The sequence below is a fragment of the Dermacentor albipictus genome, chromosome 1, assembly GCF_038994185.2.
Source record: "Dermacentor albipictus isolate Rhodes 1998 colony chromosome 1, USDA_Dalb.pri_finalv2, whole genome shotgun sequence".
In the NCBI taxonomy this organism is placed as follows: domain Eukaryota; kingdom Metazoa; phylum Arthropoda; class Arachnida; order Ixodida; family Ixodidae; genus Dermacentor; species Dermacentor albipictus.
In genome coordinates this window covers 391,086,438-391,100,632 of record NC_091821.1, presented here as the reverse complement: position 1 = coordinate 391,100,632, position 14,195 = coordinate 391,086,438, and the positions used below count along the sequence as shown (strand labels likewise).

At 47.0% G+C, this 14,195-nt stretch overlaps 1 protein-coding gene across 3 annotated transcripts in view; it reads left to right on the top strand.

The window, feature by feature from the left end:
* LOC135914339 (progranulin-like) overlaps positions 1 to 14,195 on the top strand; it is a 538,683-nt gene that overhangs the window by 430,250 nt on the left and 94,238 nt on the right. The window contains exon 3 of one of the 3 annotated variants that reach the window (XM_070532034.1): positions 12,705 to 12,803. The exons of the other annotated variants lie outside the window; for them this stretch is intronic. Within the exon in view, the coding sequence (XP_070388135.1) occupies positions 12,705 to 12,803 (99 nt within the window). The remainder of the gene's footprint in view (positions 1 to 12,704; positions 12,804 to 14,195) is intronic. 3 annotated transcript variants of the gene reach the window in all.

The window sequence follows — 14,195 nt, the reverse complement described above, 5'->3', positions numbered from 1 at the left end:
AAGTGAATCTCCTGCGCTCTAGATAGACATGTTGGAAGACAGTTCGATATAAGAACACAGGACTACTAAGCACCCTTATGAAAATGCTCACCGGCTCGTCCTTTGCTTGTGTTTTCTACATGTCCTTCAGTGTTTGGTGATCGCAAGACACGTACTATATGCGTCTACTTTTTATCGCCCTTTTTTTCTGCTGAGCGAAGAATCAGCCATTAAATTTGTCACGTGACTGTGGCCGCGCGCAGGCTGGTGGGCAGAGACGGCATAAACTGTTCAACAGTGGTGACAATGCACACACGCGGCCCAAGCCGGTAACTGCGACGCCGGGTGCTGCACTTTTTTTCAGCGCCATATGTTGTGTGCTCGTATGCGCTCTTCCCGCGGCTTGAAATTCGATGTGCTTGTGCGTATATATACATGTGTACAATGGCTAATATACCCACAGGCTTTGAAGCGAACAGTTGTAAACTGAAAGTATCACTTTCGCGTATACATGCTCTCACATAGAATGCGAAGCGTGTGAGTCGGGCCCGCACTCAGCGGCATTGTCAACGGAGCTTCCGCAAATGCACATTTCGAAGAGTGCTTCGCGAGCATTTGTTTCTTCTCAGTGCTCACCGGGGGTCATTTGTGCCTTCAGTAATAAATACCTGATTGAATAGTATAACAAGTCTGATTGACTCAAGCAAACTATAGTGAAGGACACGTGTGCCGTAGAGACACGTGAAAGGGCCCGTTGCGAGGAAAACACCACAGGTTGTAGCACAAAAGATAAAACTGATGGATGGCTAGAGCTGGCTAGAGTGCCAAAAACGCAAAGTGACAGACGGCAAAAAAAAAGTGATAGGTCGCGTTGCAAGGCTTCCGCCGAAAACGGAAAACAAAGCTTGCATTACCCATTTCGCCTTAGCATTGGTTTGAAGACTTTTGTCGTTTTCTCGCTTCTGATAATTCGCCGTACCTGTCAACTCCCCCAAATTTTTCGTAACGTTTACGAACTTGGGATCTCTCTACAAGTTTTTCGTACCACTTTACGAAGAACAAATTTTGTTGGCTAAAAATATTTGCTCGCCGGTCTTCGAACTTTTCATTGGAAGCCTGGATTGTGAAAGGACCCAAAATAAGCATCTGCTTGGAGCAAGCTTACTTAGACAAGTTGTGGAGGCAAATGAAATTCGCAACAGCAGAGTCGTTGGAAGAGTCATTGTGATCAAAAAGCAACGTGTTTCTTGTCAGTCTCTGTCGTTCTAATTTAGCTGCTGCATGTATGTTGAGGGCAAGCTTTAAAGAAATGCGTGCTACAGACCAAAGCCGAGAAAATTACGGATAGATATACCGCCCTGCACTTCTGAGATATGTGCCGACAGGGCCAGCAAGTTTAATTCACCTCTACCAACTGCATATCTAAATGCAGCATCACTGCTCTTGGAATTTGGACCAGTGGCAGCCCCTACAAGCGTAGAAGTCTCCCTTGAGCAGACAATCTACATTGTTGATGCAGCAGTTCCAACTCTCTATCAGCAACAAAATGCCTTCAGAGAAGAATATGCGGGAATGGATCATAAGCTTCGTAAACGCCGATATTTAGGTCTGGAATGAGAATCTTATGAAGGATACCAGTGTCTTGCCGCCATGTAGCTTGCTGCAGCATCAAGGACTGTATCGACTTGGCCACAATATGGGTCATCCCAAATATTAACCATGCTCCAACGAAGTAACTTCTTTGCATGTGAACTGACAGGGACGCTATATTGTATGTCGACATCTGAATTAAGTTTATATGTACTTCCCACTAACTGTAACAATGAAAGAAGAAAAAGAACGACACCGAATATGGTGCATGGTTCAACGCGACCACTTCGTACAATCGAACCGGTGCTAATCCCTGTTCGTTTACATATGGGTCATGGACTTGATTCTATATGAAGAGTGCCACCACTTACCAACATAATGGTAGAGTCATCACTGCATTAGGCGACTATTTACCAAAGGTCGCGGGCACTAAAGATGTCCCATAAGGGTGACCAAGGAAGACAGATAGCACCTATAGGTTGTGTTGGCAAAGAAAGCTCGTCAAGTGTGTAAAATATGGCCAGCAATCAGTACGTATTGATGTGTCTCTGATGGTGACGCTGAAAATAATAATAATTTTTATTGATATTTCCTTTTGGAACGAGGCGGAGACAAAAAGTCATTTAGCCTGCTTGAGCTAACCAGCTTTTACTCCATATATTGCAGTCTACAGTATTTTGTCTACCCCTCATGCACGCGGCTTACCAAGTCCTCTCAATTGTTTTAGGCAAAAAATGCCCCCCCCCTCTCTCTCTCTCTCTCTCTCTCTCTCTCTCTCTCTCTCTCTCTCTCTCTCTCTCTCTCTATCTATCTATCTATCTATCTATCTATCTATCTATCTATCTATCTATCTATCTATCTATCTATCTATCTATCTATCTATCTATCTATCTATCTATCTATCTATCTATCTATCTATCTCTCAGTATACGAGTATATACCACTTGAGGAAGTGGTCAGGTGTGGTCCTATGAAAGGTCTTTGTCATATCGGTTAAATGCGGGCGCGTTCCTGACAATTCATCAAAACATTATAAAGAAAGTTTAAGACGATGCGGGTGCTGTGCGTGTCTGGAGTGAAAATCAAAATGTCGTCAGCTAAGGTATGAATAAAGGTATTCCGGTAAAGGGTGAACCCGAATGCGTGGATAACGACCGATATTGCGAACAAAAGAGCCCAAGCAAAGAATACGAAGCATGAGGCATACATAGGCTCGAATGATTAACAGTATACGCCTCATTAAACCATTTATTACTAAATTGCATACTGGCAAGGCCAGAAAAAACAGGCATACAAGAATTATTACATTATTTGAAAGTTCATAATATTTCGTTACACAAGAAAAGGCGATCGTCAGTAATCGTGCGAATTGCTTGTTCCCGATCAAGTGACGCCCGCTGTACTCAGATAGCAGTGTAACCAGTGCATAAGGCCGAAGCTGAAGAGTTAAGGCCGAGAAAAGAAAAAAGTTGCAGTTTCGCCCCAAAGGTGAAGCACCGATTGCGATAGCAAATTAGTAGATAACTATACGAAGTAAGGTTTTATCAACCGTATAAACTTGTAAACATTTGCCTAATAACTAAATTACCAATGATGTAATGTGTAAGCGCGACGAACGAGGACGTAGAAAGAAACAGACACACAGAGACAGCGCTCTGTATGTCCGTTTCTTTCTACGTCCTCGTTCAGACGCGCTTACACATGCTATCCTGGATTCAAACCAACTAGCCCGCCAACGCGCTTCAAATAAATTAACAAGCACGGTGTCATGCGCGCACAGGTAAACATCAACACATCTCGCTCGATGAGAGCGGAAACTCGCTGTCAAAATACTGGAGTGAGGAATCGCGGCAGCAGCAGCGATCGAATTGACCTTGCGTATCTCTCGCTTCAACGGGAACAAAACGTCGAAAGCACAGCGCATACGAAGCTACCAGCACTTAACGCGCACTCTGGAAACATCGCAGATCGCTTTGAAGATGAGGCCCGCGCGGGCGCGCACTTTGGCCACGTCTCAGATCGCTTTCGAGATGCACGGCCGCGGCGTAAGCAGCAGCCACAAGAAGAGAACGCCCCCCCCCCCTCCCCCTCCCTCGTGCCTCGCGCGTGACAGAAGGCGCGCTTCCGGCTTAGCTTCCTCGCTCGCACAGGCGAGATTGAGCCGCGTACGCGTTTGCACGAGCATACAGCATACCTCGCACGCTTTCACTCGCACATGCAGCATACGGCGCGCGGCGACGATTACATCGCCCTTGGGCTTGGTGCGGAACCTCACGGCGACGGCGACGGCAGAAATGCGTCTGTAGCGTCCATACAATTGTTACCGATATAAAGAAACGCAGAAAGGCTTATACGGTCTGAATGTAGCCGGTAAGGCCCTACAACTGCGTCACGCATGGAAGAGCGCCTAAGTGACAGAAATTCTGATGGGACGCGATAGTTATGTTATATAGCCCAGACCATATACGTATGCTTGCGGACGCGCGCGAGGTCGCATCCGAACGCCTATACTCATGCGCAGACGGTGCGACACGGCATATATGCGCCTCGATACGCGGCGCGATCGCTGCGAACAGCTCCTATTATGCGAAGCATATTACGAGGGCTCAACCCAGCTCCTCAGGCGCGGCGGTGACCATGAAATCACGTGACACCGTGACGTCACGACAGAGGAGAAGTGGCTTTGGCTCAACTCTTGCAAGACGGGCTGGGTGGGAATCGAACCAGGGTCTCCGGAGTGTGGGACGGAGACGCTACCACTGAGCCACGAGTACAACGCTTCAAAGCGGTACAAAAGCGCCTCTAGTGAATGCGGTGTTGCCTTAGAAACGCGCTGTTTCTAAGGCGTGCGTCTCTTGCTCAGGCGCACATTTCGTTGCCGCGCCGAACGCTGCTTTGCTCGACGCTCACCGCGTCCAATGCGGGGCGCGTAGTCGCTGCCCTGTAGCCCATTGTCTTACACTCCTTGGCGGGTCGACGGGAACGCTGTCGCCATAGAGTTTCATATGAGTATACCTAGAGGCAAATCTGGCGCTGCGATCTTTCAACCATCATGGGAATGATGGGAAGTACAGGCTTCGGATTGGCATTCTGTTGACTGGCGAACTAGTGTACAAGTATTTTTTTAAAAGTTTCGGTTTCGCTCCAAGCGCAATTGCTATAACCTGCAGTTGGACAGTGCAACGCAAAGCTATCTGCGTTTGTTATGTTGCTCGGAGTGGCGATAGCGCGCTGGGCCAGCGACTGGGACGATGCTTGTGTCGCGGTGTGGCGTCGAAGCCGTGACGAGAAAGCGGCGGCATCGTAAACGTTGAAAGAACATGTTTTGAGCGTTTAGACCTTTGTTTGTTAAGTGTGTTAGGTTGGCACTGAAGCGTTACGTGCTTTATGAAACTTCAGAATAGAACAAAGAAGGCACTATATGATACAAGACATATACAATTGTACTTCTAGTGGCTTGACAATCAAATTTTATTGAGGGCGTCATTACGTGCTCCTTTATGTGCTCATTGAAATGCGTGTTTTAGGACTTTGAGAACACAAACTTACTTGTGGTAGGAAAAATTGCTGCTTCCTGGCTGTAGTCTAGTGTCGCAAAATGGTTACCCGCAAAGCCGCGCTGTACCTCTTCGGAAGCGGTACGCCAATATAAAATATGATGGAGCATACTCGTAGGAGGCCACTAGCGTCCTAGCTAGCACTGCAGCAGATGTGCTAAAGTACTTGAAGACGTTCAGAAATTGTGACAGCCGACGCAACCTTTCGAAAGAGCGAGAGAGTTCGCAAGTGCCTGTCGTCTGCGAGAAAAGTCTCGCGTTTGCAGCGAGCAGGCGTCGCAGCAGACGACACTTGTAGCATTCCTCTCAAGGGCGCAACGCTTTGTCACAATACAACATTTTTATTTCCATAAATACTTGATGAGTGTTTTTATATAAGTACATGTACGGTTGTTTTGCTGTTGCAAAAATGAATAAATAATTATTCTTTGGCGTTAAATTGGGAACCGAATCGCACAAGTATGCATACCCTGGTGTGTCCTGCTGACAAACCATAGTAAACCATGCTTCCATCTCAAAGTCATGCAAAGTTTATGTAGCGTGTTGTGCATTACATAACATACTGCAGAAATAGAATTAGATTTTACGCGATAATATTTGAGTATAGCGTTGTTTACTGCGCCAGAAGCAAACGCCACTAGTCTAAAGATCGAAGTCAATCCGAAGCCTGTACTTCCCATCATTCCCATGTAGGTTGAGGCGACGCTCATGAGAACCCCCGTAGACACTAGCGCCACATTTCCCTCTAGGGTATTTTTAGAAACTCTATGGCTGTCGCGTTCCACTCTTGAAGGCGAAGAAGTAATGCATGAGTTGTTTCTTCGTCTAGCCGAACCAAATATAGCCAAGCAACAGCAGTTCACCAGGCTAAACAGTGGTTCAACAACTAAAATAAAGGCTAGTATGCTTCGCATCCTGGGCTTAACCTTACCTAAGCCACAGCCATTTTTTGTTATCGCGTGTTTGGGCTGCCTCGCCTGGGACGCGCCCGGGTATATGCAGCTATGGCAGCTATGGCGTGGTACAATCAACTTTCAGCGAAGCGGTTTTACGTACATCATGCGAAGCGCGGCGGGCGCAAGGCGGGTAGACGCGAGCGAGCGTGGGTCTCTTCAACTTCAAAATCATCTTATACCGGACGGCGAAGATGTTGCGAACAATGCGGTTGCCCCGTAAAGCGACAAACCGAAATTTAATTCCAAGAAATATGACTATACGCTTGACAGAGAAGCATTTACGGCAGCATGGAGAAGTCCCTCTTTTTTTTTTTTTCCTTTGACGCCAAGCCTTCAACCTGTCAGTCAGTCGTGTCGTAAATATTCTTACTCATGCTGCAAACCTTTGTTCATGCTTCCTCTCTGGATTTTCCTTACAATCATATTAATTCTGTAACGTCCAACGTATCATATATGTTACGCTGTTTTGACACTTCACTCTTTTTATTCAAGCACATAAAACTTAACGCATCGTTTACCGTAGCGTTTTTGATGCACTAGAGAGAGTTTTCAGTTGTGGATAGTTCGGCAGACCAATAAGCAACTACTACAACTACAATAAGCAACATCCGCAGCGAAAGCTTCCTACTTACAAACAGAGACATGCCGCCAAGGGTAGGTCAACCTCACCGCTACTCTTCAGCGTAGCTATGATCGAGCTAACCAAACTCCTCGAGACCACAGCAGATCTGCGTCACGCGATGTATGCTGATGACATCACACTCTGGACCAGAGCTACGAACACTGGGAAGCAAGAAGGCAGCACACGAGAAGCCGTATAGACACCATCGAAAGCTATCTCCGCAACTGCGGACTCCGCCGCGCCCCCGATAAGTCTGAGCACGTCGTCCTGAAAGCAAGAACGAGTGGCTGGCGACTCAGCTACGAAGAGCCCGACCCCAGCGTCACCCGCAACTGAACAACAATACCAAAGTTCGATACTATACGAATACTTGGACTGCACATCCACAAGGACGGATCGGGAGCTGCCAGCCTACCGAGGCTACAACGAACCCTTAAGCAGCTCACCCACCTCCTCAAGATGATCTCAAGCCAAAGAAGCGAGCTCAAGGAGCAAGACACGCTAAGAATAATACAAGCACTGCTCACCAGCAGCATCACATACGGCACGCCATACCTGGCTTTAAAAAACGCTGAACTAATAAAGCTCAACATCATGATAAGGAAGGCAATCAAAGTAGCCCTGGGACAAAGTAGCACGCCAGCCGGGCTCCCTTCGCCCCACGCACTCTCCGACCCACGGCAGAAGAGGCCGTGCACACCAACTACTCGGTCATATTACAGCACTACAGGCTCGAGCGTCGGGTATACCCTGCACCTCACCCAAAACTTGGCAGAGATGACCTTCAGACGCCTACAAAGCAACACGTGCACTCACGGAACGATAATGCACCTCCTCTAACCTACGCTCCACGACTACCCATGTCCACTGTGCAACGTGCCCAACACCTTGACACACTTGCTCTTGAAATGCCCGTGGCAGGAAGGCAGCGAAATGCAACCGAAAACGGATGTGAAACAAGCAACACAAGCAAACGAAGACCACCTATTAGAAACGTGGGAGGCCAAGCTCGCCCTCGAGGACCTGGAAGACCAACGACAACTAGTCGCCAGGGCCAAGTGGGCAGTCGAAGCCAGCGGGTTCTTGGACTAAGGAGCCTTCCCACCGCAGGGGATACCGGGCCTCGTTCGGGGCACTGTTTCGAACAATAAACGTTTCTTTCTCTCTCTCTTATTCAGCGTACATATACTTGACAAATGCGCTATATTGCATATAGGGTTTTTGTTGGGCACTTCATCTCGGTGTTTAATGTTTGTGCTGGATCGAAAAAAATAAATTTCCCTTTCTTTCCCTTTCTTTTTTTTTTTGTCGCTTTGTCGCGCTTGAAAAAAATGAGACTCGATCTTCCCAAGTGGCACAATGAAGTGCTCGTGTGGTTCACTGATGACAGCAACTGATATTCAAGCAACCCTTTGTAACATCAGTTTCTTAGGGAACCCCAGATTAGGGAACCCCACTACCCCAGATTGAGCTGGCATAGTGCTTCACAACAGCGTTCCCTGAATCACGCGTCTGGCCTTGTGACGTAATACCTCATCGCCTGTTCACCCGCCCACAATCATCAGGTCTCTCCACCAGCCAGGTCCCCCTCCTATGCACTGGCGGGCGTCACTGAGCTGGGCGGCCCACATCGGCCATTTGGCTCTCGTCCACTTAGCCGAGGAGCACCTTATACGGTATTAATCATGACCTTCAATAAAGTCATTACACCCTCTTTCGGCAGTTAGCACAGCTGCACTACGCGTAAGAATGGGTTGGGTTGCGTTTGGCCGGCATTCTCAGATCATGACCAGCAGGTTGCCATTATCCCTCAAGAGAAAAGTGTATAATAGCTGTGTCTTACCAGTACTCACCTACGGGGCAGAAACCTGGAGGCTTACGAAACGGGTTCTACTCAAATTGAGGACGACGCAACGAGCTATGGAAAGAAGAATGATGGGTGTAACGTTAAGGGATAAGAAAAGAGCAGATTGGGTGAGGGAACAAACGCGAGTTAATGACATCTTAGTTGAAATCAAGAAAAAGAAATGGGCATGGGCACGACATGTAATGAGGAGGGAAGATAACCGATGATCATTAAGGGTTACGGACTGGATTCCAAGGGAAGGGAAGCGTAGCAGGGGGGGGGGGGGGGGCAGAAAGTTAGGTGGGCGGATGAGATTAAAAAGTTTGCAGGGACGGCATGGCCACAATTAGTACATGACCGGGGTTGTTGGAGAAATATGGGAGAGGCCTTTGCCCTGCAGTGGGCGTAACCAGACTGATGATGATGATGACTACGCGTTCATGCATGCACGCGCGCACTTACGCAAGCGAAAATATTGCTGTCTTTTTTTCTTCCGTTATAGAAATGAAATAAAAGAGAGAGATGCAGTGCCCCTAGAAAGGGGACGGGGACTCCTCTTCGTAAAGCAGATCTATATATATATATATATATATATATATATATATATATATATATATATATATATATATATATATATATATATATATATATATATATATATATATATATATATATGTGTGTGTGTGTGTGTGTGTGTGTGTGTGTGTGTGTGTGTGTGTGTGTGTGTGTGTGTGTGTGTGTGTGTGTGTGTGTGTGTGTGTGTGTGTGTGTGTGTATGTATTTATGTATGTATGTATATATATATACTACAGTAAGTACGCGTCTCAGCGCGGCCACGCGTCACGCTGGATGTCAACGTATACCGTAATTTATTCACTGTATCACCGGGTGATCGCCGGTTACTCGCTATAGTTAAACTCGCATGCTAAACGACATTTGCTTAGTCATTACTGCGACGGATTTTAGTGAAACGTTTACTTAGACGTGTCTGCCTGATTACTCGCAACAGACTCAGACTTGCTTAAACGCCGTACAAGTGTATTTGAAAGGTCGAAATTTGGAGGGGTCGTGGTCGCGAGGTCACGAGTACAGGCGGCAGGAAGGAATTCTCGGTCAGGTGCGCGAGATGCTCGGCTCCGACAATGTATTTTTTAACACCTTTCAGCGAAGCTGTCAAGCGCCCTTTCATGCATGCGAAGCACTGTGTCATAGTATATTATCGGCACGTCAACCTACTGATATTGTAGCGGATCGACAAGAGCACGACATCTTTTTTTTTTTGTTTCTCACCTGGCTTACGCTTTCGCCCCAGAAGCTCGCACTCCACTCGAGTGGCCTTTTCGCAGTCACTCGACACGATGCACAGCGGGTGAGCGACCCCTGGAAGCCCCTGCCTGTTTGTCTCCGGCGAACGCTATACACTGTCGCGACCTGTCTCGCGCCCTTTCGCCTGGATTTCGGGTCACGAGTCTGCTCTTTCGTGCAGTCGGGAAAAGATTTGCCCCAAGCACACATGCTCGACGCGAAGCATCGACAAGGGCCAAAAACCAGAGCCCGTAGTCACAAAAGGCTATTGTCCGTCGGCGGCGCACAAAGCTGTGAAGCCACTTTTGTCTTTATTGAGGGCGACTGGCCTACGCGAACGCCTTTGACTTGCTTTTATCTTTTATCTCAGGCCCTCCGCGTGCGTGAGCAGCTCACCGCGTCTTTCGTCCCCCCTCCCTCCCTCTATCTCACCTTTCTATTCCCTCTTTCCCGTCCCCCAGAACAGGGTAGTTAGCCAGGTGTATCTCTGGTTAACATCCCTGCCTTCTCTTTTTCTTTCCTCCTCCTCCTCCTCCTATCCGTAAGAACGAATTCCAGCCAATCCCGATTTTCCAGATATTACCATAACTAATGTGGATATAGCCAATGGCAAAGAGCACTTATGAAGGAAAAGCTTTGTGAATTCGGCTCCAGAGCCCTTCTTGAAGACAGGGTCTCCTTCGGAGACTTCAGAATGATTTGGGGTTAGAGAGATCTCGGTATTTCTGGACACTCTCAGCTCGTCCAATTAGACGATTTGGGGCTTTCTGGTGCATGGAAAAATACAAAAGAAGGCATCGAAATGAAGTTTGAAACGAGAAAGGCGCACAAAGTTCGCGTAGCGCTACGTCGTGATAATGCTTAATAATGCGTAATTAGTGGGAAAAGGCCAGAATTAAACACAGATGCATGCGCACGTTCGAACTGCGTGCGTCCAAAACCGGTGCCGCAAGCGCGACTTTACTCAACGAAGAATATGGGACTATCACGGAGATAGTGCAGTAAAAAAATGTGGGCCGATCTCGAAGGGTGTGCAGTCTCAACCATAAACCACGTGGTGCACTAATTCTATCAAGAAGGCATTGTCTTTCGCCGATGTCGACCACTGTTGACTCACCTCTTTTATCATGCCTTCTCATAAATTCCATGCTGGGCGGGCATGTCTTATGAACAAGAACGAAACTAACGTTCTTATCAATACAAAATAGAAATACAATACAAGATCACGAACGGTAAAGTTTCGAGCAGAAACCATCGGAGGATTATTGTCAATTCAAGCGATAGCTTCCAGGACGGTAAAGCTTCTGAGGTACGTTGCCAGTAACGCTTATTAGCTAGCTCTGGTAGTTAACGCTAAGAAACACGTGGGTGCTGCGTGGGTGTTGCGCTGTCTCCACGAGGCTCTCTCTCGCAACATTGCCTTGAACTTCTGTAGATTCAATGGATTTTTTTTCTTCTTATATAAAGAACGAGAAAGCAGCAATCGAATTTCAGCGCCAACTTCTGCAGGTTTCGAATGCGTTATGTTCCACCATTCTAAAGAGAGCGAGTTTACAACGATTGGTGCGAATTCTGTTCACTTTCACTTATAATTCATCAGCGCAGCTCTCGAGGCATAAAAGAATCCACAAACGCGTTCGCCGGCGCAGCAAGATGTATCGCGTTGTGGAATATCATGCATTTAAACGTGTAGTACATATCAAATGAAGTTCAATAGCATTCTTCTATACCCAAAAATAAAGACTCATTGGTGTGCTCACCCACCCCCTTACACAAGCGCATTCATATAACACAACACGCACGCACACACGCGCACATACAAAAAAAAACACACGCACGTGGGGTATGGAGTTGTAGAGGTCCTAAATGTTTTCACCCGCATTACTCAATTATCTCTTTCTTTCCGACGCGCAGGCGTTAAACGCAAGGGCATCTTCCAGCACGACACAGTATTTCAGTGTGCCCTGCCCGTCAGATCTTCATTCATCACTATTTCACGTTCTCCATCTGACGTAAAACTCCAAAGAGAGGCAAAACTCCAAAAACAGAAAGCACTTGAAATGTCTTTCTCTTCTTACGCACGCAGCGTATTTTTCCATATAGAAGTGTCCTAAACAGACGTTTAACTTTTCTGATTGTTTCTGCTTTTCTTGTTAAACAGCACTACAGAACGCAATGTGAATTATTCTCTCCCCGTGCGAAGGAACTCTTCGCGCGATAAGAGCAGCTCGTAGATTTCGTAATTCAGCCAAGATTTCTTTTTTGGCTCATCTGCAGTACTTGTCGGGCTCTTTACGTTCGCCCGCCCTCTTTTCTTTTCTTTTTCGTTTCCTTTCATTTTTTCCCAGCTTGATTCTTCATGCCAGTAACCATTTTTCTGAACCCTGCTTTTCTCTGCTCAAGTCAAGACTCGTACGAGTTGTCTCATGCACAGCATAATACAAAACACGACGACAAGAACACAACCGACACTATGTTCACGGGTGATGCATAACAGAGGCGTCGGACAGTCGAAGCGCGATAATCATTTCACCCGCTGAAATGTAAGTATGACGTCACGTTTTTGACAAGTGAATGCTCGCGAAGTGGCGTCAACGACAAAGCTGCACGAAACAGAGTCCACTTCGACTAAAATGCGAGAAGGTTCATTTCACAACGTTGACAGCTTAAGCGCGGTTAAGATTACGGATTATTCTCAAAGGTCGAACGAACAAAGCCTACGGTGTATACAGAGAAAAGAACTTGCAAGTACGCGCACTCGGGACAGCCGTTTTATAACACAATATATAATACGGTAAATGTCACCCAACAGATCTGCTGTCCAGCTAACATAATCGTATACATTTCAGAGTGGCAAACTGTCGTAGCTTGCTGCAACTTTACGCTGCAGCCTGCCAGTGGAACGTGGAACTCAAGAACGTTCGTTGGAGCGAGTATACAAGCACTGCGTAAGTGTTTAAGACTTCCTCGCTGCGCTTCAACATCGCAAACAAATCGTGCTCGACAAAGATAATTTGATCCCGACACATATCGCTTTACGTCGTCTGAAGGTGCACATTTTTTTGTATTTCCCGTTTCCCCGATCACCACTTGGCCGTCTTGCCCTCACAAATCTCTCGAGCTACAATTTCTGAAGTTATCGTCACCAACCAAGGTTGTCTTCTTTTGGGATATAAACCAGCAACAACGCCTTCATTTCCCCTGTGGTGTCTCCAGTAACATCAGGTGCAAAAATCCGATTACCCAAGAATGGCTTTGAAGGAGATGGCGATGCTAATACGTCCTGCAAGAGCAACCTCGCATGTGAGACTTACTTTGCGACTCCAAAGAGTGGCAAATAAGCGGTTTGCCCTACATCACAGAACTCGTGAGCAGTTAGTAAATGAAATAATACACGATCACCATAAAGTTCACGAAAAAGTACATATGATATTTCAGCGGCTGTCAAAACACACCGGCATTGCTGATGTGATGGTGGCTTCGTCGACGAGGCTGCCCGGTATACACTCATCAGAGAACCCGAACAGTTCCGAATACTCAACAGGGACCGGTGCTGCAAGAAAAATTTTATTTCCTGCCTAAAACTATGACGCATACTTATTGGTCTTCTCCTGACATCTCCTGACGCACCCCGCCTCTGGATCGGGGTGGCGTGTAGAACAAATACTTACTCGTTCCTACAACTGTAATGGGTGACATGTTTATATGTTGAAATCTTGTAGTAGCGAAGAGACTATTGAGCACGTTTTTGGGGCATTTTTCCTTGTAGTACGACTTTCAGCACAGACCTCTTAGGACAGCATTAAGCGACTCTACTCAAGGCCGTTTCTGCAGGCGAAGATGTTTTGGCCATGGCCTTGCGCGTTTCTGGCATAGAAAGCAACAAGGCGATTACTGCGGTACCTCAAGTCGACAGATCACTACGGCGGTTAAAGGTGCTCCCCTTCACGTGTGAGCCTGAATAGCTCTCTTTTATTTCCCCTTTTTTTTCCTCTCTTTTCGTGTCTTTATCCTCTTCCCCCAGTGCAGGGATGCTAATTCAGACGTGTGCCTGACGGTCTACTTGCTCGCTTTTCCCGTTTCCTCTCTGTTTCTGCCTCTCAGCTTGCTACTGCAGGTCGCCCTCTCATAAAATAAACACTATCACCGAAGTTGCTGTACACGTCATGAGAGAAACAAGAGCATTCGCAAAGTAGCGGCACCCGAGGCGAGGCGTGAGGGACCTGACCCGAGTAGGAGGCGGAAATGAACTCGCAAAAGGCACCGCAAGGCACACTCAAGCAAATACGCTAGATTACGATGCGAAACCATCTTTGCACATGGATCGGGTTAAGACAGTG